This window comes from Vicia villosa, linkage group LG1 (assembly GCF_029867415.1).
Source record: "Vicia villosa cultivar HV-30 ecotype Madison, WI linkage group LG1, Vvil1.0, whole genome shotgun sequence".
NCBI classification, from domain to species: domain Eukaryota; kingdom Viridiplantae; phylum Streptophyta; class Magnoliopsida; order Fabales; family Fabaceae; genus Vicia; species Vicia villosa.
This window is the reverse complement of record NC_081180.1, coordinates 244,058,175-244,082,198: the sequence shown is the minus strand read 5'-3', so window position 1 is coordinate 244,082,198 and position 24,024 is coordinate 244,058,175. Positions and strand designations below refer to the sequence as shown.

The following is a 24,024-nucleotide window of genomic DNA, read 5'->3' as shown; positions in this document are numbered from 1 at the left end:
TATAGTTCCAGAGCCAATTATCTTGCCCTTCTGATCTCCTCCAAACTTTACTTCTCCTCCAGACTTAAGCACCAGGTCTTGGAACATAGACCTTCTTCCTGTCATGTGTCGTGAGCATCCAGAGTCCAGGTACCACGACATGTTGTGCTTTGTCCTTTTTGCAGCCAAGGATATCTGCAATAGGAATAATCTTATCCTTAGGTACCCACATTTTCTTGGGTCCTTTCTTGTTAGTTCTCCTCAAGTTCTGATTGAACTTGGGTTTAACATTGTAAGCAATAGGAGGAACAGCATGATAATTCTTAATGTGAGTTTCATGATATTTCCTAGGTTGTGTCACATGCTTTTTGGTGTGTGTTATGTGAAAACTTTGAGCATGTGAAGTGTGCCTAATATCATGGGAGTGGCCATACTTGAACTGATCATACAATGGCTTGTATGTGAATTTCATTTCATCAACAGGTTCAAGTTTGTATGGGGTTTCACCCTCAAAACCAATGCCAACTCTTTTGTTTCCAGACACAGCATATATCATAGAAGCTAGCTGACTTCTGCCAATACTTCTAGATAAGAACTTCCTGAAACTTAAATCATATTCTTTCAGAATATGGTTTAGACTAGGAGTGAGTTTTTCTGAATCAGAAGGAGATCCAACATTATTGGATAATTTTAAAAGTTTTTCTTTTAATTCAGAATTCTCCAACTCAAGCTTCTTTGTTTCAAATTCAAATAGCTTTTTCAGCTCTTTGTATTTGAGACTAATCTGAGACTTGAATTCCAGAAGTTCAGTTAGACCGGAAACTAACTCATCTCTAGTAAGTTCAGAAAATACCTCTTCAGAATCTGATTCTGATGTAGATTCTGATCCGTCATCTTCTGTCGCCATCAGCGCACAGTTAGCCTGCTCATCTTCAGAGTCTGAATCATCTTCCGACTCATCCCAGGTTGCCATAAGACCTTTCTTCTTATGAAACTTCTTCTTGGGATTTTCCTTCTGAAGTTTTGGACATTCATTCTTGAAGTGTCCAGGCTCATTGCATTCATAGCACATGACCTTCTTCTTGTCAAATCTTCTGTCATCAGAAGATTCTCCACGTTCAAATTTCTTTGAACTTCTGACGCCTCTGAACTTCCTTTGCTTGTTCTTCCAGAGTTGATTTAGCCTTCTGGAGATCAAGGACAGTTCATCTTCTTCTTCGGATTCTGATTCTTCAGGATCTTCTTCTCTAGCCTGAAAAGCGTTAGTGCATTTCTTGATATTGGATTTTAATGCAATAGACTTACCTTTCTTTTGAGGCTCATTTGCGTCCAGCTCTATTTCATGGCTTCTCAAGGCACTGATAAGCTCTTCCAGAGAAACTTCATTCAGATTCTTTGCAATCTTGAATGCAGTCACCATAGGACCCCATCTTCTGGGTAAGCTTCTGATGATCTTCTTTACGTGATCAGCCTTGGTGTATCCCTTGTCAAGAACTCTCAATCCAGCAGTAAGAGTTTGAAATCTTGAAAACATCTTTTCAATGTCTTCATCATCCTCCATCTTGAAGGCTTTATACTTCTGGATTAAAGCGAGAGCTTTAGTCTCCTTGACTTGAGCATTTCCTTCATGATTCATTTTCAAGGACTCATATATGTCATAGGCCGTTTCCCTGTTAGATATCTTCTCATACTCAGCATGAGAGATAGCATTCAGCAAAACAGTTCTGCATTTATGATGATTCCTGAAAAGCTTCTTCTGATCATCATTCATTTCTTGCCTTGTCAGCTTTACGCCACTGGCATTTACTGGATGTTTGTAACCATCCATCAGAAGATCCCATAGATCACCATCTAGACCAAGAAAGTAACTTTCCAGTTTATCTTTCCAGTATTCAAAGTTTTCACCATCAAATACCGGCGGTCTAGTATAACCATTGTTACCGTTGTGTTGCTCAGTAGAGCCAGATGTAGATGCAGGTGTAGACTTTGCAGTTTCATCAGCCATCTTTTACTGAAGCGTTTTTCTCTTCCTGAATCTTTTCTAAACACGGTTAAGTGCTTGCACCTTAGAACCGGCGCTCTGATGCCAATTGAAGGATAGAAAAACACTTAGAAAGGGGGGGGGGGGTTTGAATAAGTGTAGCTTTAAAAACTGGACAGATAAAAATAAATTGCACAGTTATTTTTATCCTGGTTCGTTGTTAACTAAACTACTCCAGTCCACCCCCGCAGAGATGATTTACCTCAACTGAGGATTTAATCCACTAATCGCACGGATTACAATGGTTCTCCACTTAGTCAGCAACTAAGTCTTCCAGAGTCTTCTGATCACACACTGATCACTCCAGGAACAACTGCTTAGATACCCTCTAAGACTTTTCTAGAGTCTTCTGATCCACACGATCACTCTAGTTACAACCTGCTTAGATAACCTCTAAGACTTCCTAGAGTATACTGATCCACACGATCACTCTAGTTCCTTACAACTTAATGTAATCAATTCTAAGAGTATTACAATTGCTTCTTAAAAGCTATAATCACAAACTGTGATATTTCTCTTAACGTTTAAGCTTAATCTCACTAATATATTACAACAGCAATGTAGTGAGCTTTGATGAAGATGAAGATTCTGAGCTTTGAATAGAACAGAGTTTCAGCAAGTTAATATGAGTTGTTTTGTGCAGAATCGTTAACCTTGCTTCTCATCAGAACTTCATATTTATAGGCGTTGGAGAAGATGACCGTTGAGTGCATTTAATGCTTTGCGTGTTCCGTACAGCATCGCATTTAATGTTATACGCTTTTGTCAACTACCTCGAGCCTTGTTCACGCTGTGTCTACTGACGTTGCCTATAATAGCTTTTAACGTTCCTTTTGTCAGTCAGCGTAGCTTGCCACTTGTACTTCCTTCTGATCTGATGTTTGTGAATACAACGTTTGAATATCATCAGAGTCAAACAGCTTGGTGCAAAGCATCTTCTGATCTTCTGACCTTGAAGTGCTTCTGTGCGTGATACCATCAGAACTTCAGTGCTTCTGATCTCATGTTCTTCTGATGCTTCCATAGACCCATGTTCTGATTCTGCTTCGACCATCTTCTGATGTCTTGCCAGACCATGTTCTGATGTTGCATGCTGAACCCTTGAGACAAAGCTTCTGAGCGCTGAATTATGCATACTCTTTATATATTTCCTGAAAAGGAAATTGCATTGGATTAGAGTACCATATTATCTTAAGCAAAATTCATATTATTGTTATCATCAAAACTAAGATAATTGATCAGAACAAATCTTGTTCTAACAATCTCCCCCTTTTTGATGATGACAAAAACATATATAAATGATATGAATTTGCGATCAGAAAGAGCAGACGGCAAAAGACAAATTACACAGCTATAGCATAAGCATATGAATATGTCTCCCCTTGAGATTAACAATCTCCCCCTGAGATAAATAATCTCCCCCTGAAATAAATACTCGAAGAACTTTAATAAAAGACTTCCCTGATTATTTCGGTAGAGACGATCACATAAGCTTCTGTCTTTAGAGAATTCATAGCTTCTGACTTCTGCTTCCATTGGACAGCTTCAGAACTAGAATTTCTTTAGATCCCTAGAACACTCACAGCTTCTGATTCCTGCTTCCATCTAGGACAGCTTCAGAACTTGAATTTCTTTGATCTTCAGAACATTCACAGCTTCTGATTTCTGCTTCCATTTAGGACAGCTTCAGAACTTGAATTTCTTTGATCTTCAGAACATTCACAGCTTCTGATTTCTGCTTCCTTTTAGGACAGCTTCAGAACTTGAGTTTTCTGGATCTTTAGAACATTCACAGCTTCTGATTTCTGCTTCCCTCGGATAGCTTCAGAGCTTGAATTTCTACCAACATCACTTCATGCTAGATTTGTATCAGAACATTGTTGAATGTACCAGAGCATCATCAGAGCATCTCTACATCCTGAAATGTTACAGAACAAAAACTAAACGACAAAAGTCAGCATGAACGAGTCAGAACATAAAATGTATATTAGAACACATGATATGTATCAGAGCCATATAGGCTAAAAAAATGTTATCAGAGCAAATAGAATTTTGTCAGAGCAAATAGACAAATATGGATCAAATTCTATTATCAGTGCTTCTGATTCATTCTTCTTTCTTGCTTCTGATTTCTGAAGCTTGACAGCACTCAGCATGCTTCAGTTTCCATGAGCTTATTCTTTTTACAGAATAACACTTCTTATGGTTTTGCTTCTTGTGTTTGCTTTGAAGATTCTTTTCACTTTTTTATACCTGCAAAACACTTAAACCATATAGAACTTGCAGTTCTTGTTAGAAAATGTGTGGGAGCTTTACCCAGCAACTGATAGATTAATCAAATCATTTATCATTTATCTTTCTCCCCCTTTTTGTCATAACATCAAAAAGAATATTTCAAAAGATTCAGATGAATAAAACGACAAATAAAATCACTGGAATGTAAAAAACAAAGAAACTTTTCATTGATAATCAAAAGATATTACAAAAGGTTCTTATGTTTAACAAGATGAGAAACATTCCTAGCAAATACATAAAAAGTCATCCCAAGAGGAAATGACTACAAAAAAAAAAAAATAAATAAAAACAAAACCCTAGCAAGACACATTCTGTGTCAACCCATCAAGAATCCCTGTGGACTCTTGTCTTCCAGACTAGAACCTCCACTGTAGGAGAGATCCAAGAGACCAAAGAGGAAGAGAGGGACAGTTCACAGACAGAGAGCTACTGTTGCAAACGGGGCTTTCTCTTAACATAGAAGTTAAGAATATCATTCTTAACCTCTTCCCATAACTCAAGAAAGTCTTCTGTCTTTGGATGAACGTTGATAACAACATCACAGAAGAGGTCTGACTTGAGAGGTATTAGGAGAGCCATCCCGAGATATGCAGAGATCTGCCGCCTTTGAGTCATAGATCTTCAACAGGCTTAGAGCAAGATGAAGAGATCCAGACAAAGGATTCAAGATGAATGCTAGGTTTGAACTAGGATTTTTTTTTTTTTTAAAAAAACTTTATGAGGAATGCAGAGAGATAGAGAAGGAAAACAAGGACAAAGTGTAATAGAGAAAATATAAGAGGGAAGGAGAAGCGTTTGAAGAGTATTTAAAAAAAAATAAAATGAAACAAATGATGGATAGCATTTAATGTTACGTGACATGAGGAGAGATAATAAAGACAAATGAGGTGACTAGCACAGTTACCTATGGTCGGCGTCCCTTCAACTGCACGCGCGCTTATCCATGAACAGTAACGACAGGTTTACCATCCCGAGATAAAACGTTACAGCTGTTTTGCTTTAAAAGAGGTTCTGAATCAACTTAGACACTGAAACGTTAGTAATAACCGAATCATAATTTCTAAAAGATTTCAATCAGAACTTCTGATTAAAAAAATAATCCACTTTCATTTCAGAAGATACTCATACATAAGAACTTCTCATCTTCTCATTCTGGGCATAAATCCATACTGATGTTCTTCAGAATGAACTTAAACCTATCTTCAGCCAGGGGTTTTGTAAAGATATCAGCCCATTGATGGTCTGTATCCACAAAGTTTAAAGATATAACACCCTTCTGAACATAGTCCCTTATGAAATGATGTTTAATCTCAATATGTTTAGCCTTTGAATGAAGAATAGGATTCTTAGATAAACATATAGCAGAAGTATTATCACAGAATATAGGAATGTTACTCTCATATATCTGATAATCTTCTAACTGACTCTTCATCCAGAGCATCTGTGTACTGCAACCAGCAGCAGCGACATATTCTGCTTCTGTTGTTGATAGAGCAATAGTTGCTTGCTTCTTGCTATACCAGGAGATCAAGTGACTTCCAAGAAATTGGCAACTTCCTGAAGTACTCTTTCTTTCAATTCTGTCTCCAGCATAGTCAGCATCGCAGAATCCTACTAAGTTGTATTCTATAGATTTTCTGTAAACTAAGCCAACATTAGTAGTACCTTTCAGATACCTTAGAATTCTCTTAACAGCAGTTAAATGAGATTCTCTAGGATCTGATTGGAATCTAGCACACAAACAAACACTGAACAGAATGTCAGGTCTAGAAGCAGTCAAATATAGAAGAGATCCAATCATACCTCTGTATAACTTCTGATCTACCTTCTTACTTACCTCATCCTTACCTAGGATGCATGTTGGATGCATAGGAGTTTTGGCTTCTTTACAGTCTAGAAGATTAAACTTCTTCAGAAGTTCCTTCACATACTTGGTTTGGTGAACATACGTTCCTTCTGATGTTTGATTTATTTGTATTCCAAGGAAATACTTGAGTTCTCCCATCATGCTCATTTCAAACTCAGCCTGCATAGACTCAGCAAACTCCTTTCCAAGTGTAGCATTAGATGTTCCAAAAATAATATCATCTACATATATTTGACAAATTAAAATATCCCTTTTAAAGGTTTTACAAAAGAGAGTAGTGTCCACTTTTCCTCTAGTGAAACCATTATCCAGAAGGAAAGAACTTAAGCGTTCATACCAAGCTCTGGGAGCTTGTTTCAATCCATACAACGATTTCTTTAGTTTAAAAACATGATTAGGAGACATAGAGTCTTCAAAACCAGGAGGTTGATGGACATAAACTTCTTCATCTATATAACCATTTAAGAAGGCACTCTTAACATCCATCTGATAGAGAGTGATGTTATGTTGAGTGGCAAATGAAATTAATAGACGAATAGATTCTAACCTGGCCACTGGTGCAAAGGTTTCTGTATAGTCAATCCCTTCTTGCTGACTATAACCCTGAGCCACCAGTCTGGCTTTGTTCCTTACCACTTCACCTTTCTCACTGAGCTTGTTTCTGAAGACCCATTTTGTACCGATTATATTGAATCCATCTGGTCTAGGAACAAGATCCCAAACATCATTCCTTGTAAACTGATTCAGTTCTTCTTGCATAGCAATTATCCAGTCTGGATCTTCTAGAGCATGATCAACAGAAGTTGGCTCGATCAAAGATACAAGACCTAATTGACAGTCTGCATTGTTCTTAAGGAATGCTCTTGTTCTGATTGGATCATCCTTCTTCCCAAGAATGACATCTTCTGAATGACCAGAGATGAGTCTGGATGATCTTCTGACAGATGGTTCTTCAGAAATGCTTAGATTCTCCAGAGAAGCTGATACTTGATCTTCAGATTCTTTGCTTCTGAGAAGCTCTGCTTCTGATGCGTTGCTTCTTGGCTCAACAACTTCTGATATATCAATATCACAATCTGCAAAATTATCAAACTGCTTTGGTTTTTCAGAACCAAGCTTATCATCAAACCTGATATTGATTGATTCTTCCACAATCAATGTTTCAGTATTGTATACTCTGTAGCCTTTTGAGCGTTCAGAATATCCAAGAAGGAAACATTTTTGTGCTTTGGAATCAAACTTACCAAGATGATCTTTAGTGTTCAGAATAAAGCATACACATCCAAAAGGATGGAAATATGAAATGTTGGGCTTTTTATTCTTCCACAATTCATAAGGAGTCTTATTTAGAATAGGTCTGATAGAGATTCTATTCTGAATATAGCATGCAGTGTTTATTGCTTCTGCCCAGAAATGCTTAGCCATATTGGTTTCATTGATCATGGTTCTGGCCATTTCTTGCAGAGTCCTATTCTTTCGTTCTACAACTCCATTTTGCTGTGGAGTTCTAGGACAAGAGAAATCATGGGCAATACCATTTTCTTTGAAGAATTCTTCAAAGGATCTGTTCTCAAATTCACCACCATGATCACTTCTGACCTTTATGATTTTACACTCTTTTTCAGATTGAATCTGAATGCAGAAATCAAAGAACACTGAATGAGACTCATCCTTGTGTTTCAAGAATTTTACCCACGTCCAGCGGCTATAATCATCTACGATGACTAATCCATATTTCTTCCCTCTGACAGATGCTGTTTTGACTGGGCCAAACAGATCAATGTGCAAGAGTTCTAATGGCCTTGAGGTAGAAACAACATTCTTGGACTTGAATGCAGGTTTGGAGAACTTGCCCTTCTGACATGCTTCACAAAGAGCATCTGATTTGAATTTCAGATTAGGGAGTCCTCTGATAAGATCCAGTTTGTTAATCTGAGAAATCTTTCTCAAACTAGCATGACCTAATCTTCTGTGCCAGACCCACTGCTCTTCAGAAACAGACATAAGACAAGTCACCTTCTGACTCATAAGATCTTGCAGATCTGTCTTATAAATGTTGTTCTTCCTTTTGCCTGTAAATAGGATTGAGCCATCCTTCTGATTTACAGCCTTGCACGACTTTTGATTAAAGATTATATCATAACCATTGTCACTCAATTGACTGATAGATAAGAGGTTATGTGTTAATCCTTCTACAAGAAGTACATTAGAAATGGAAGGAGAGTTACCAGACTTTATAGTTCCAGAGCCAATTATCTTGCCCTTCTGATCTCCTCCAAACTTTACTTCTCCTCCAGACTTAAGCACCAGGTCTTGGAACATAGACCTTCTTCCTGTCATGTGTCGTGAGCATCCAGAGTCCAGGTACCACGACATGTTGTGCTTTGTCCTTTTTGCAGCCAAGGATATCTGCAATAGGAATAATCTTATCCTTAGGTACCCACATTTTCTTGGGTCCTTTCTTGTTAGTTCTCCTCAAGTTCTGATTGAACTTGGGTTTAACATTGTAAGCAATAGGAGGAACAGCATGATAATTCTTAATGTGAGTTTCATGATATTTCCTAGGTTGTGTCACATGCTTTTTGGTGTGTGTTATGTGAAAACTTTGAGCATGTGAAGTGTGCCTAATATCATGGGAGTGGCCATACTTGAACTGATCATACAATGGCTTGTATGTGAATTTCATTTCATCAACAGGTTCAAGTTTGTATGGGGTTTCACCCTCAAAACCAATGCCAACTCTTTTGTTTCCAGACACAGCATATATCATAGAAGCTAGCTGACTTCTGCCAATACTTCTAGATAAGAACTTCCTGAAACTTAAATCATATTCTTTCAGAATATGGTTTAGACTAGGAGTGAGTTTTTCTGAATCAGAAGGAGATCCAACATTATTGGATAATTTTAAAAGTTTTTCTTTTAATTCAGAATTCTCCAACTCAAGCTTCTTTGTTTCAAATTCAAATAGCTTTTTCAGCTCTTTGTATTTGAGACTAATCTGAGACTTGAATTCCAGAAGTTCAGTTAGACCGGAAACTAACTCATCTCTAGTAAGTTCAGAAAATACCTCTTCAGAATCTGATTCTGATGTAGATTCTGATCCGTCATCTTCTGTCGCCATCAGCGCACAGTTAGCCTGCTCATCTTCAGAGTCTGAATCATCTTCCGACTCATCCCAGGTTGCCATAAGACCTTTCTTCTTATGAAACTTCTTCTTGGGATTTTCCTTCTGAAGTTTTGGACATTCATTCTTGAAGTGTCCAGGCTCATTGCATTCATAGCACATGACCTTCTTCTTATCAAATCTTCTGTCATCAGAAGATTCTCCACGTTCAAATTTCTTTGAACTTCTGACGCCTCTGAACTTCCTTTGCTTGTTCTTCCAGAGTTGATTTAGCCTTCTGGAGATCAAGGACAGTTCATCTTCTTCTTCGGATTCTGATTCTTCAGGATCTTCTTCTCTAGCCTGAAAAGCGTTAGTGCATTTCTTGATATTGGATTTTAATGCAATAGACTTACCTTTCTTTTGAGGCTCATTTGCGTCCATCTCTATTTCATGGCTTCTCAAGGCACTGATAAGCTCTTCCAGAGAAACTTCATTCAGATTCTTTGCAATCTTGAATGCAGTCACCATAGGACCCCATCTTCTGGGTAAGCTTCTGATGATCTTCTTTACGTGATCAGCCTTGGTGTATCCCTTGTCAAGAACTCTCAATCCAGCAGTAAGAGTTTGAAATCTTGAAAACATCTTTTCAATGTCTTCATCATCCTCCATCTTGAAGGCTTTATACTTCTGGATTAAAGCGAGAGCTTTAGTCTCCTTGACTTGAGCATTTCCTTCATGATTCATTTTCAAGGACTCATATATGTCATAGGCCGTTTCCCTGTTAGATATCTTCTCATACTCAGCATGAGAGATAGCATTCAGCAAAACAGTTCTGCATTTATGATGATTCCTGAAAAGCTTCTTCTGATCATCATTCATTTCTTGCCTTGTCAGCTTTACGCCACTGGCATTTACTGGATGTTTGTAACCATCCATCAGAAGATCCCATAGATCACCATCTAGACCAAGAAAGTAACTTTCCAGTTTATCTTTCCAGTATTCAAAGTTTTCACCATCAAATACCGGCGGTCTAGTATAACCATTGTTACCGTTGTGTTGCTCAGTAGAGCCAGATGTAGATGCAGGTGTAGACTTTGCAGTTTCATCAGCCATCTTTTACTGAAGCGTTTTTCTCTTCCTGAATCTTTTCTAAACACGGTTAAGTGCTTGCACCTTAGAACCGGCGCTCTGATGCCAATTGAAGGATAGAAAAACACTTAGAAAAGGGGGGGGGGGGGTTTGAATAAGTGTAGCTTTAAAAACTGGACAGATAAAAATAAATTGCACAGTTATTTTTATCCTGGTTCGTTGTTAACTAAACTACTCCAGTCCACCCCCGCAGAGATGATTTACCTCAACTGAGGATTTAATCCACTAATCGCACGGATTACAATGGTTCTCCACTTAGTCAGCAACTAAGTCTTCCAGAGTCTTCTGATCACACACTGATCACTCCAGGAACAACTGCTTAGATACCCTCTAAGACTTTTCTAGAGTCTTCTGATCCACACGATCACTCTAGTTACAACCTGCTTAGATAACCTCTAAGACTTCCTAGAGTATACTGATCCACACGATCACTCTAGTTCCTTACAACTTAATGTAATCAATTCTAAGAGTATTACAATTGCTTCTTAAAAGCTATAATCACAAACTGTGATATTTCTCTTAACGTTTAAGCTTAATCTCACTAATATATTACAACAGCAATGTAGTGAGCTTTGATGAAGATGAAGATTCTGAGCTTTGAATAGAACAGAGTTTCAGCAAGTTAATATGAGTTGTTTTGTGCAGAATCGTTAACCTTGCTTCTCATCAGAACTTCATATTTATAGGCGTTGGAGAAGATGACCGTTGAGTGCATTTAATGCTTTGCGTGTTCCGTACAGCATCGCATTTAATGTTATACGCTTTTGTCAACTACCTCGAGCCTTGTTCACGCTGTGTCTACTGACGTTGCCTATAATAGCTTTTAACGTTCCTTTTGTCAGTCAGCGTAGCTTGCCACTTGTACTTCCTTCTGATCTGATGTTTGTGAATACAACGTTTGAATATCATCAGAGTCAAACAGCTTGGTGCAAAGCATCTTCTGATCTTCTGACCTTGAAGTGCTTCTGTGCGTGATACCATCAGAACTTCAGTGCTTCTGATCTCATGTTCTTCTGATGCTTCCATAGACCCATGTTCTGATTCTGCTTCGACCATCTTCTGATGTCTTGCCAGACCATGTTCTGATGTTGCATGCTGAACCCTTGAGACAAAGCTTCTGAGCGCTGAATTATGCATACTCTTTATATATTTCCTGAAAAGGAAATTGCATTGGATTAGAGTACCATATTATCTTAAGCAAAATTCATATTATTGTTATCATCAAAACTAAGATAATTGATCAGAACAAATCTTGTTCTAACAGGTAGCGTATGTCGAAGCAGAGGACGCTGGTGATGAGTCTCTTAGCGACTCATACAACCCTGAAGAAGTCGAAATAGATGTGGCTGAATTAAGAGAAGCGCCACCTTATGCCTGCAAATTACTCAACCCTGCAAATGGAAAAAACCCAGTAGAAAAGGATAAGAATGATAGGTTCCCTAAGAAAACTTACACATTCGACATCACCAAATGTGACGAGATATTTGATTTACTAGTAAAAGATGGCCAAATGATACTGCCTCCAAATTCCAAAATTCCTCCATTAGAACAACGAAAGAAGAGAGGTTTTTGCAAATATCATGGTTTTTTAGGCCATAAAACTTCACAATGTTTTCTTTTCAGGGATCTAATTCAAAATGCTATCAAAGATGGGAGGTTGAAGTTCGCTGACAAGACCAAGAGTCACATGAAGGTCGATACCAATCCTCTGAACATCGCTGATGCTAGCCTCTGTGAGCCAGTGGATGTCAACATGGTGGAGGCATCTGAAGTCGAAGGTGCAGAAGCTAAGGCAGTGTTCGATGGAGAGCAGGCTACTGAGAGTCTGGATAACCATATAATCTTCGATATTGATGTCGAAGAATCTCCAAGGACAGAGATAACTGAAATTTCGAGGGGAGAGAACAGCGAGGCCACTGAAGACCTCAGAATGAAACTCCAGAAAATCCAGATCTCTGAAGTTCCTCCAGCAGTCGTTAACATGGTCAACGCCAGACGTCCAGTTTCTGAATTTGGTGAGTTAGAGACATGGCTAACAAGGCAAAAAGGGGGTATTGAAGTTCCTTTAAGAGGAGAAAGCTTCAAGGACTACCTTTGGGGTTGTCATGAGAGGAACGGTGGAAAACAATGGATGTGTCCAAGGTGTTCGATCATGCTGAATCGAAGGGTCGAAGCTAACTTCGAAAGGGCTCGACGCGAAAGATGGGAACACCCAGGGAGAGAACCAAATCCCCTACTACAAGTGTACCCAAGGATGGAGGAGAGCTTAGTAGGATTTTTGGTCAGATGTCACAAAGGCAATACTGAAGTTGCACTATGTCCCAGATGTGGGGCAGTCTATGATGAAATGCTGGCACGATCCTTCGAACGTGTGTACTGCTACATGGGTCGAGAAACTCAGGGGTTGCGTCCTAACCTATACGGTTTCGACATATGGACTCCTACGAAGAGACCTGATAGTCCACACCCCAGAGTTCGAAAGGTAACATTCATAGTCCCTGCAGATGCACCCAGGGATAGATGGGGGCAAGCTGGTGCAAGAGAAAACAAATGGCGGAGTTGGGACCAAGGAGGAAGAACTGCAATGGCATACAGGAAGCAATTTCAAAAACCAAATCGAGAGGCGTATCGATTGGAGAATTACAAAGGAAAAAATCCTATGTCCCGATCCCAGTGGAGAAGGCATCAGAGAATAAAAAAGGCTCAAAAGGAATACAGGCCAAGAGAAGCTGGAGAGTCTAGTAGCAACCAAGTCCCACGCCAGGGGGCAAAGTCAGACAAACCTCCAGTGGAACGCAGGCTATTCGAAGCTGAAAAGATCTTGGATGAAGAAGAAAAGATGCATTCTAGTTCTTGGAAAGAAGAAGATCGGATGACAAATGACTTTGATTCTGATGGAGTGTCATCCATAAACCTCAACTGCAATGTTGTGTCCGTGCTTCCTCATGAGTTCAATCAGGAAACGGAAGTTGAAGATTGCGAGGAGGCTGACATCGAAGAAATGGCAAAACACAGACCTGTGTGTTATTATGTGCTGAATAACGGTGCAGTTGAAGAACAGGATGCTTTCTTCGAAAGGCCTGATGAAGGTATGCGAAATCATTTGAAGCCACTCTATATCAGGGCTAAAATTGAGAATGTTGGCATCAACAAAGTCTTAGTTGATGGGGGAGCAGCAGTGAACCTAATGCCTTAATACATGCTAAAAAGAATTGGTATGTTCGATACTGATATAAGGCCACATAACATGGTTTTATCTAACTACGAAGGCAAAATAGGACAAACACTAGGAGTTGTTCAGGTCAATTTGACAGTAGGCTCAGTCACCAGGCCAACTATGTTTATGGCTATACCAGCAAAAGCAAACTACAACCTTTTGCTTGGTAGAGAATGGATTCATGGAGTGGCAGCTGTGCCCTCAACAATGCATCAAAGGGTGACAATTTGGAGGGAAGACGGTATAGTAGAGAATATCGAAGGAGATCAGAGCTACTATATGGCTGAAGTTAACCAGGTTAATAAAACTAACTTTGATAGGAATTTGGCAAACATAAGTCCTTGTCATGCGGCAGAAGAGATGTACACCCCAAATAAGAATGCGTTGTACTATTTAACTCTACACCCAAATGGATTCCAGTGGGATAGAGAGATCATGGATGGCCCAGCAGATCCAACACCATTGGAGAATTATCCAACAGAACGGCCGACAGGCTGGGACGATGACATTAATAATGTCTGAGTTTTCTTTCTTTGAAAAGATTTCGGCTTACGTGGCCGAGAATAAAAGAAAGGCGGCTTTCGAGGCCGAACTATCAAATGTGAAGATTGACACAGGTCTAACCAAGAAGGAAGTCACAGATTTAGAGATACATATGAATTCCAAATCTTCTGAAGATTCGTTTCAAGTCGAAAGAACCATAAGAGAAGAATCGAGTCAAAGGTTAGATGCAATTTACGATGAAGAGCCTTTGGGATTCGAAAAAGATCCAATGGCACCAAATATAAAGATGTTAGCTCAAGATCCACTCGAAGAAGTGAATCTTGGAGACGAAGATCAAAAAAGAATAACATATATCAGCGCGAAACTAGAACCAGAATTAAAGGCAACGGTCATCAAACTGTTGAAGGAAAACAAAGATTGTTTTGCTTGGGATTATGACGAGATGCCTGGTCTAGGAAGAGATTTGGTCGAATTAAAACTACCAATAAAGGAAGGAAGGAAGCCTATAAAGCAGACTCCCAGGAGATTCGCGCCAGAGATTCATTCGAAGATTAAAGCAGAGGTCGAAAGGCTTCTACGCTGCAAGTTCATCCAAACTACAAGGTATGTTGAATGGATTGCTAATATAGTGCCTGTAATTAAAAAGAATGGTTCATTAAGAGTATGCATAGACTTTCGTGATCTTAATGCAGCCACACCTAAAGATGAGTATCCCATGCCTGTGGCAGAAATGCTAGTAGACTCAGCCGCAGGCTTCGAGTATTTGAGCATGTTAGATGGATATTCTGGATACAATCAGATCTTTATTGCAGAAGATGATGTATCCAAAACGGCGTTTCGTTGCCCAGGGGAAATAGGTACTTACGAATGGATTGTAATGCCATTTGGTTTAAAAAATGCTGGGGCAACTTATCAAAGAGCAATGAATTCTATATTCCATGACTTCATAGAAACATTCATGCAAGTATATATAAATGACATTGTGGTAAAATCCACCTCAGATGTAACTCATCTCAATCATCTGAGCCAATCATTCGAAAGGATGAGGAAACATGGCTTGAAGATGAACCCCTTCAAATGTGCTTTCTTTGTTGGGGAAGATAAACTTCTTAAGGAGATTTATCTCTAATTTGAGTGGACGCACACAAGCCTTCTCACCTCTACTGCGGCTTAAGCAAGGAAAATTCGAATGGAATGCTGAACATCAAGAAGCTTTTGATAAAATCAAGCAATACTTGACTTGTCCACCAATTCTATCTCCCCCAAATGGGAAGAAGCACATGCGCCTATATATTTCAGCTTCAGATAAAACAATAGGCAGCATGCTGGCGCAAGAAGATGAGAACGACATCGAAAGAGCCATTTATTACTTAAGTAGAGTACTCAATGATGCAGAGACTAGATATACCGCTATAGAAAAACTCTGCCTTTGCTTTTATTTCTCTTGTATCAAACTTAAGTATTATATAAAGCCAGTTGATGTTTATGTTTCGTCTCATTGTGATGTTATTAAGCATATGTTATCCAAGCATATACTGCATAGTCGAATCGGTAAATGGGCTTTAGCCCTAACTGAATATTCACTAATATTTCAGCCTCTCAAGGCAATGAAAGGTCAAATTGTGTCAGACTTCATTGTCGACCATGCATTAGCTGAGAGTCATCAACAGTATGTGGGTTTAAAACCTTGGAAGTTATACTTCGACGGTTCAACGCACAGAGAGGGAACCGGAGTTGGTTTGTTGATAATTTCTCCTGATGGAATTCCAACAAAGCTCAAGTATAAAATCAAGGGTCCGCTATGCTCCAACAACGAAGCTGAGTACGAAGCATTAATAGCTGGACTTGAAGCTTTGTTAGAATTGGGGGCAACCAGAGTCGAAATTAGAGGGGACTCTGAATTGGTCGTTAAACAACTGACAAAGGAATACAAGTGCATCAAAGAAAATTTGATCATGTACTTTGTCATAGCAAATAGGCTACTCAAGAAATTCGAATATGTGGAATTAAAACACATATCAAGGATGAATAACCAAGAGGCAAACGACTTGGCGCAGTTAGCTTCAGGATACAAGGTATCAAAAGAAAAGTTAGAAGAATTGATTGAAGTAAGAGGGAGAGCAATGTCTACTAAACTTTCCCCAAGTGATCTGGAGAATTCACAGTTGGGTTACGCCAACAAAGGAGAATTCGAAGTGCTAAACATAGACTCATTAGCAGATACAGATTGGAGGAGTCCAATAATAGACTATCTAAAAATCCCTTCGACGGATACAGACAGGAAGATAAAATATAGAGCCCTGTCATATTTCCTAATGGGAAACGAATTATTCAAGAAAAATCCTGAAGGGGTATTGTTGAAATGCTTAGGTGAAGCAGAAGCATACTTGGCTCTGTCGAACGTACACAGTGGGGCATGTGGTGCACATCAAGCAGGACACAAAATGAAATGGCTTTTATTTCGTTATGGAATGTATTGGCCTTCCATGTTAAAAGATTGCATAGAGTTTGCAAAAGGGTGTCAAGAATGTCAAGAACATGCAGGTATCCAGCACGCCCCAGCAAACGAATTAAGTACAATAGTGAAACCTTGGCCTTTCAGGGGATGGGCGTTAGATTTGATCGGAGAAATTCACCCTAAGTCGTCTAAAGGCCAAAGATACATATTAGTAGGAATAGACTATTTCACAAAATGGGTCGAAGCAATACCACTAGCAAATGTGGATCAAGAGGTCGTGATTGAGTTTATTCAGAAACATATTATATATAGGTTTGGAATCCCAGAAAGTATAACAACTGATCAAGGTTCGGTCTTTATTGGACGAAAAATGCAAGACTTTGCCAAAGAAATAGGTTTCAAGTTATTTACTTCTACACCTTACTATGCTCAAGCAAATGGACAAGTTGAAGCAGCAAACAAAATAATAATTGGCCTTATCAAAAAACATGTGGGAAAGAAACCCAAGAATTGGCATAAAACTTTGGACCAAACACTTTGGGCTTGTCGAACATCTCTAAAAGAAGCTACAAACACAATTCCTTTCCAGTTGACGTTTGGGCATGATGCAGTACTCCCAATCGAGATATATCTACAGTCAGTAAGGGTACAAAGACAAGCAGATATTCCTCCCAACGTATACTGGGAGTTAATGATGAATGAGTTAGTAGATTTGGATGAAGACAGACTTCGAGCGCTGGAAATGATAAAAAGGCAAAAGGAAAGAGTATCCATAGCATACAACAAAAAGGTGAAAGGTAAAACGTTTATTAGTAATGACCTAGTTTGGAAAGTTATTTTACCTATAGATCGAAAGAATCAAGCACTTGGTAAATGGTCCCCGCACTGGGAAGGACCCTTTCGAATCTTAAAGGTATTTTCGAATAATGCTTATGAAATTGAAGAGTTAGCAGAAGATCGTAGGATCTTGAGAGTAAACGGAAAATATCTAAAGAGATATAAACCAAGCATGTACGAAGTAAAGATTGCAAAAACGTAGACATTCAGGGGACTACGAAAGCCAAAATGGTCAGACATGTACCAAAGTATATGTGTTGCATTGATCAAAATGGCTTTACGATCAAAATAGATGGTAAATTAAGAAAAGAGTCAGAGAAGCACCAAAATATTTTGTCATTAGAAGTACAAGCATTACAAAAAGAGATTCGGGGACATGACCCAGGAACTCCTGAAAATAAAAAAAAGGAAAGCATAAAAACCTAGGGCAAATATTGGCTAATTAATCCTCTGATCCAATCCTTCTAAGGACAGCACAGGCAAGCTTTCAGCCTCGAACATGTCCATGGATCCAGAAGTGCGCATCCGCCTCACGACACCCTTCTTAAGGAATATATAAGAGAGGAGTCTACCATACGGAAGGCAGGTTACATTTCCCTGACCGGCAGTAGCCACAGAAACGGCCTCAACAAGCCCTTTGAAAATCATCAAAGGGAAGTTAATCTTCTTCCCTCGAAGACCACAGAGAATAAACTCCAAGTCTTCGACCATGATGTTGTTTTCGTCAAGCCTCCGAGGACGGAAATTACCCACAAGCAGTTGATGCCAGATTCTGATAACCTTAGCACTGAAAGGATCGTTGTCCATGAGAGTCTTCAACATAAGATGAGTAGTCATGTTGAAGCTGTTGTCATCAAATGTTTCCCCAGAGTTGTTGCATCTCATCAGGTTAGCAATGGTGGTGGGAGTGATGCTGAGATGAGCGTGTCGAACCTCAGAAACTATGGTGGTCCTCCCTTCAGGATCTATGCGTAAAGACGCAAACATCCAAAAATCTGCAAGCATGTTGGGATAAACAGGACCTTCCAGGATGTCTCCAAAATAGAAATCCAGTTCTTGGTTAGCAAAGAGATTGCCAAGAGTGATGAAGTTGCTATCAAGTTCATCCTCACAAAGTTTGAACTCCTTCTTGATAACAGCCTTTATGTTGTTGTAAGAGAGAGGCGCAGCCATTTTTTTTGAAAAGAAAGTTTGAAGAAAAGGTTTCTCTCTTCTGTTGTTAGTGTTTGAGGAAATGCAAGAATGGAGAAATGAAAACGATCTTAGGCCTTTATATAGACCTGTGGTAATGAAGGGTGGTTTAAAGTTTTAATGATTGATTGGACTGGGTTTGGTATTCCAAAAAGGGAGTTAAGGCTTCCGCCGTTTCCCGCCCTTGGAAGTTGAAAAGTAATCATGAAACTGATGCACGCACGTCTCAAATGAGCGTTTTGAAGAAAGTGACGTCACTGTTTAATAATGATTACGGCTGGAGAAGTAGAAACGTCAGGTCTAAGAATAAAGATACTGCGAAGAGTGGTCAGGGTTATGTGTTGCATTGATTAGAATCACTGTGGAAAATCTGAAGATATATTTTGGCAGAATATGAAAGATTTGCTAAAAATAGTGCTTGCGAATATGGAAAACATAGACGAAAAATAGAGGTCAAGCATACAGATAGATATTTTTATAAAAGGTTCGATTACAAAACAAAAGTGCAACAAAATACAGAGTTCGAAACAGCTAGTTGAAATCCTCAGGGAGACTATTTTTGATCTTCAAATATTGAGTTTCCCATGAAGACATACAAAGTTCGAGTAACGCCCGGTGTTTCTTCAATCCTTCAATCTCTGGCACTAAATTTTGTGCGGTTTCGAAGTGTTTAATCCCCAATTGCGCCACTGCAAGCAGATCTTGTTGATTGGCCTTTTATATGGTTGCCTGACAATTCTCAACTTCCTTTATCTTTTCTTCGAGAGCTTTTATCTCTTGTTTCCAGGAGTTGATATCCTTCTCATAATTATCATATGCCTTCTGATTTTCTGAATGTTTAAGCTTGAGGGCCTCACCTTGTTTCGTTGCATCCACAGCAGAGTTCCATGAAGAGTCAGGAGAGGCTATTTTTTCAGATAGTTGCTTTTCGATATTTTGTTTTCGAAGAATATTAGCTTGAAGTTGTTCAACTAGAGAACCTAGCAAAACAATCACCTCTGAAACTTCTTTCGAGACTCGAAACAAATCCACTTTCTTCAAGAGTTGATTCAAGTTATGACTTTTAATAGGATCTTGACTAAGAACATCCACAAGATTGACCCCAAAGAATCTTTCTTTTATCTGTCGAAGGAGGTCAGGAATGTCTTCTTTGTCACCAGATTCTACAAGGACAGCTGGAGATATGTCAAGTTCTGAAGGCGAAGTAGTATTCACATTCATCATAGCTTTTAGAAAGCTGAGAGGATCAGTTTGCTTAAGCTGTTCCAGTTCCGAAGGAGTGGGCTTCGCAGGGGAAGGCATCGAAGTTGCCCCAGGAGTAGTTTCTGTGTCAAGAGTTAAAGTTTCTGGAGGATTGTGTTTATCTGGTTTAGAAATTTCCTCCATAGCATCTTGTTCGGATACAGTATCTTCACTACCATGTGGTTGTGGATTCACGTTGTCACTACCTGAGAATGGATGATTTTCTTCCAGGTTTTTATCTTGATGAGTAGCTGGGGATTCGTCAGTGGATTGGCTTTCTTCGACTGGCTCATTAGGTAAGGTGGTGGTAAGAGGCCTGGCATCTGTCATACCCTAATTTTTGACCCCCTGAGATGTCACATCATTGACGTCAATTTCAAAAATGTTTCTTGATCGGTTTGGAAGCCGTGATCAAGATTTCATTCATTCACTCATTCTTTGCAAAATAATTCATGCTCATGGAGGTTTTCAATTTAAATGCGCCTTTTCCAATTTGTGCAATTCAAGAGGATTGTTTGGAATTTATTTCATGACTTTTTGCCTATGGATTCATCATAATGAAGAAGATTGGCTCATGTGAGTTATTTGGTCATTCATGGGATTTTCATCAAAATTGCAAGAAATAATTTTAGTCCATTTTGAAAGAATTGTTTCAAGTATGGTTCATGACCATGGATTTTAATTCAATATCATTCCAAAAATCCACAATGGTGAAGAACATGTTTCAAGGCCTAGAATTCAAAGGATTTCTTATCATTTTTCTATTCAAAAGGAATTAAATTTCTAAATTCAAATTCATTCAAGAATATTCAAAACTTTATGTTTGAATAACAATTTCATTCAAAGTTCCAAAAGGAAATTCAAGCATTACAAGTGAAGTTCTTTTGCATGAACCAAGTTCTAAGTTCCAAATGAATTACAAGATACAACATTCAAATTCTACACAATTTTTCAAGAAATGCATGAACCAAAATTACATTGATATTAAGTTCAAGAATTACAACAAAAGAAAAATACAAAGTTTTCTTGAATTTATTCTTCAATCTTCAAGCTTCCATTCTTCAAGACCAAGTTTCTTTATTCTTCCTTCAAGAATTCTCATGCAACATGAAAAAGAAACAAAAAGGGTGGAATTAGCAAAAGTCTTACAAAAATAATTCAAGGGGGCCCAAAAGCCCAAATCAAAGTCAAAAGTCAAAAGTCAAAGAAAGTCAAAGAGAGATTTTTATGCCATAAAATTCTACAACTTAGAGATATCATAAAATGACATAAAAATTTCTCACATGGCCTATGTCATAAAGGAATCTTTGGCTTATGTCATGTGGAATCTTTTTGCTTATGTCACAATGGATATTCCTTTCTTACAAGAATCACAAACTTGGCTACAAAGTTACATAATACCTAACATATCCTAATTTTTGCCTATAAATAGAAGGGCTCTCCATAGTATTTGTGACACCAAAGCAACTTAAATTCTTGCTTTCTCTCTTCTCTCTATTGCTCATATATTGTTCAATAGACCTCTTGGCAAGAAGAAATTCTCAAGCCAAGAGACTCCCTATTGGAGGTGAGCATTCTAGTTACAAAGAAGGAGGAGGTAATTCTTCATACCTCACTTGAAGATCTTCATCTTCAAGTCTCCAACAACTTGGAGCATCCAAGAGCTTGAAGTTCATCTTCAAGTCTCCCGCAAATCCAAAGAGGTGGTGGCGTCGTCTTCATCAAAAGGGAGCCTACAACAACAAGCAAGGTTGTTAGGGAAATTGTTGGTAACAATTCAAGGTTGTTAGTAACAATAGAGGAGTCAACACATACCTCAACAATAATCCGGCGAAAACCTCCTCGCCGTAGGTAAGTCAATTTCACTCTTACTCTTAATATTGTTGTTACTATTTTCCTGTAAGAAAAATAGAGAAAGCATATGTTATTATATCATAAAAGCAAATTGTGTCATGGAGAACGAAATTGAGCAAAATACACTTGGGTCTCTACCTCTGTTCTTGGAAAAAATCGGGTTATACGATAAGTTATTCTCGTCGATGTGAGCTCCCATGGCTACTTGAATAATTTGAAGGCTGTTAGTAGTGCTGCAAGTGAAAAATGCAGAGACAGCAACAACAAAACTCGCGGTCATTTCAAGGCAGCGACAACAATAATCCAAGGTTCAGAGTTAAGCATAACAACAACACTGTTTCGAAGAAATCATAACAATTTTCAACAACAATTCGAGGCAGTGGCAGCAACATGTTTCAGAAGCAGAGTAAAAGATAGTTTACCTCAAACGCAAAATCCGGCGAACATCTCCTCGCCGTAGGTAATCCGATTCCACCTTCACTCTTAAAAATACTGCTTGCTGTTGTTGTTAGTTCTTGTATACCATCTGAAAAGCCGAAGAAATACAGAGAGCATAAAAAATATTGTTATGTCAGAAAAGAGAAAAAACTGAAATTGAAGCATAGAGTGAAATTAGAATAAGGTTTGTTCTTGTTGGCAATAACCTCTAAAGCTCTTCCCCATGGCCACCGTGAGAATTTGAGAGAGAGGGCGTTGTTGTTCTTGTTTTCGTCCCAGCAAGAGAGAGACCGTGAGCGGCGAGTTCGAGAGAGAAACCAGAGAGAGAGCTTTGTCGCCGTTGTTGTTGTTTCGTAGGGAGAGAAATCGAAAGAGAAGTTCTTGTTGTTGTTGCCATGAACGATGGAGAACCAGGAGAGTTGTCGAGAGGAGGAATGTTGTGTTCTTCCATTGTTCATCATCGTGAGACTAAGAGAAGAAGGATCTTATTGTTGCTGTTCCGAAACAAAATCGAGAGAGAAAGGGAGGATTTGTCGTTACTGTTTGTTCTTTTTTTGCGTGAGATTGAGAGAGGAACAGAAAAGAGGCGCTGCCTCTGTTGGTTTAGGGTTCTCAAACCCAACCCAGCTTATGGTAAGAAGCATGGGCGGATCCGGGTCACCCTGACCCGACCCGGTCCGGCCCAGATTTATTTTTTATTCTAATTCAGCATATTGGGCTTCTCACCCCCAATCTGAATATCCACACCTCTGGTCCATTACTATGTTTTTTTTATTACTAATTATTTCTTTAATTTTCTTTAAAAGGTTTTTTATATATAAAAGATTTAGTATTTTAATTTAATATAGAATCCTAATTTCTTTTATAATCTTTATTAAAAACTCCAAAAATATTTTAGATGCATATTTAAGTTTATGTATTCTAATTATTTTCTTCTCTCATAAAAAATACAAAAATATCTTTGTTAGATTAATTTCATTTGAATTTGATATTCTCATATTATTTTTATGTAGTTAATCATTTAAACTTTATTTGATTACTGTTGCACATTACTGGAATTTTCTCACTTTATCCGAGACTTCGAGATTATGTCTCTGTTGTTCTCTGGATTTGTCTGCTTGTTTGGTCTTCCATTTGCTGTAGAAGTCCTTAAACAATTACTGGAAGATCATGGAATGCTGTAAGCTGTGAGCTTATCCGACGTTTCTATTCTGCTGGTGTGGATGTTCAATAACTGTTGAGATCCCAATTTATTCCAAGCATATCATTTGAGGATCAAGGTAACACCTCAAACTCAGAAATCCAATTTTCTCATTCTTCGAGGTAAGCCTAAAACTCGTGAAACTGCTTTCATAACGATAATCATTTCAAAATACAATCATCATTCAACTGTTTCTCATAAACAGTAAATCATTTTCAATTGGGCCTCTAATAGAGTGTAAGTCCCAAACACCTTCTCTTCTTAGCTTGTTTTCAAAACTGTATTTTCAAAATCTTCTTTCTGTTTTCAAAACATTCTTCTGGTATTTGAAGGGCATTATTCCCGGTGAAACTCTTCAGATACCTATGTGACCTTTGTCCATCTTCACTTCTTCTGTTTTCAAAAACCATTAACTGTTTATCATATATATATTCAACTGTTATCCATCAATTGCTGGTAAAGCTTTGTACATACTTCTTCAAAGGCCTCCACTCCATCCAGGTTAGGCTTTACAAGCTTTCAATTTACAGTATTTATTTAAATTACTGTCAAATATAAACTGTGCATATATTAGTTTAGAACTACATTTGAGTATAAACCCTAGGACAGTTAAACTATATATATATTATAGGAATATGGCCTAGG

General features: G+C 38.5%; 1 protein-coding gene and 1 long non-coding RNA gene across 4 annotated transcripts in view; one reads left to right on the top strand and one right to left on the bottom strand.

Moving 5' to 3' along the window:
• The window catches only part of LOC131645062 (uncharacterized), a 33,636-nt gene extending 11,245 nt beyond the window's left edge, over positions 1–22,391 (top strand). The window contains exon 2 of one of the 3 annotated variants that reach the window (XR_009296869.1): positions 11,702–12,054. Coding sequence is in view for 2 of the 3 variants with exons in the window: in XM_058915716.1 (XP_058771699.1) it covers positions 15,439–17,655 (2,217 nt within the window). In the remaining variant the exon portion in view is untranslated. The other 2 variants (XM_058915716.1, XM_058915717.1) reach the window with 2 other exon arrangements.
• LOC131645063 (uncharacterized) lies at positions 21,878–22,765 on the bottom strand. Its single transcript, XR_009296870.1, has 3 exons — positions 22,385–22,765; positions 22,163–22,266; positions 21,878–21,973 (listed from the first exon to the last, which is right to left on the bottom strand). It is a non-coding gene; the product is annotated as an uncharacterized LOC131645063 (long non-coding RNA).
• Between the last annotated feature and the right edge of the window lie 1,259 nt (positions 22,766–24,024).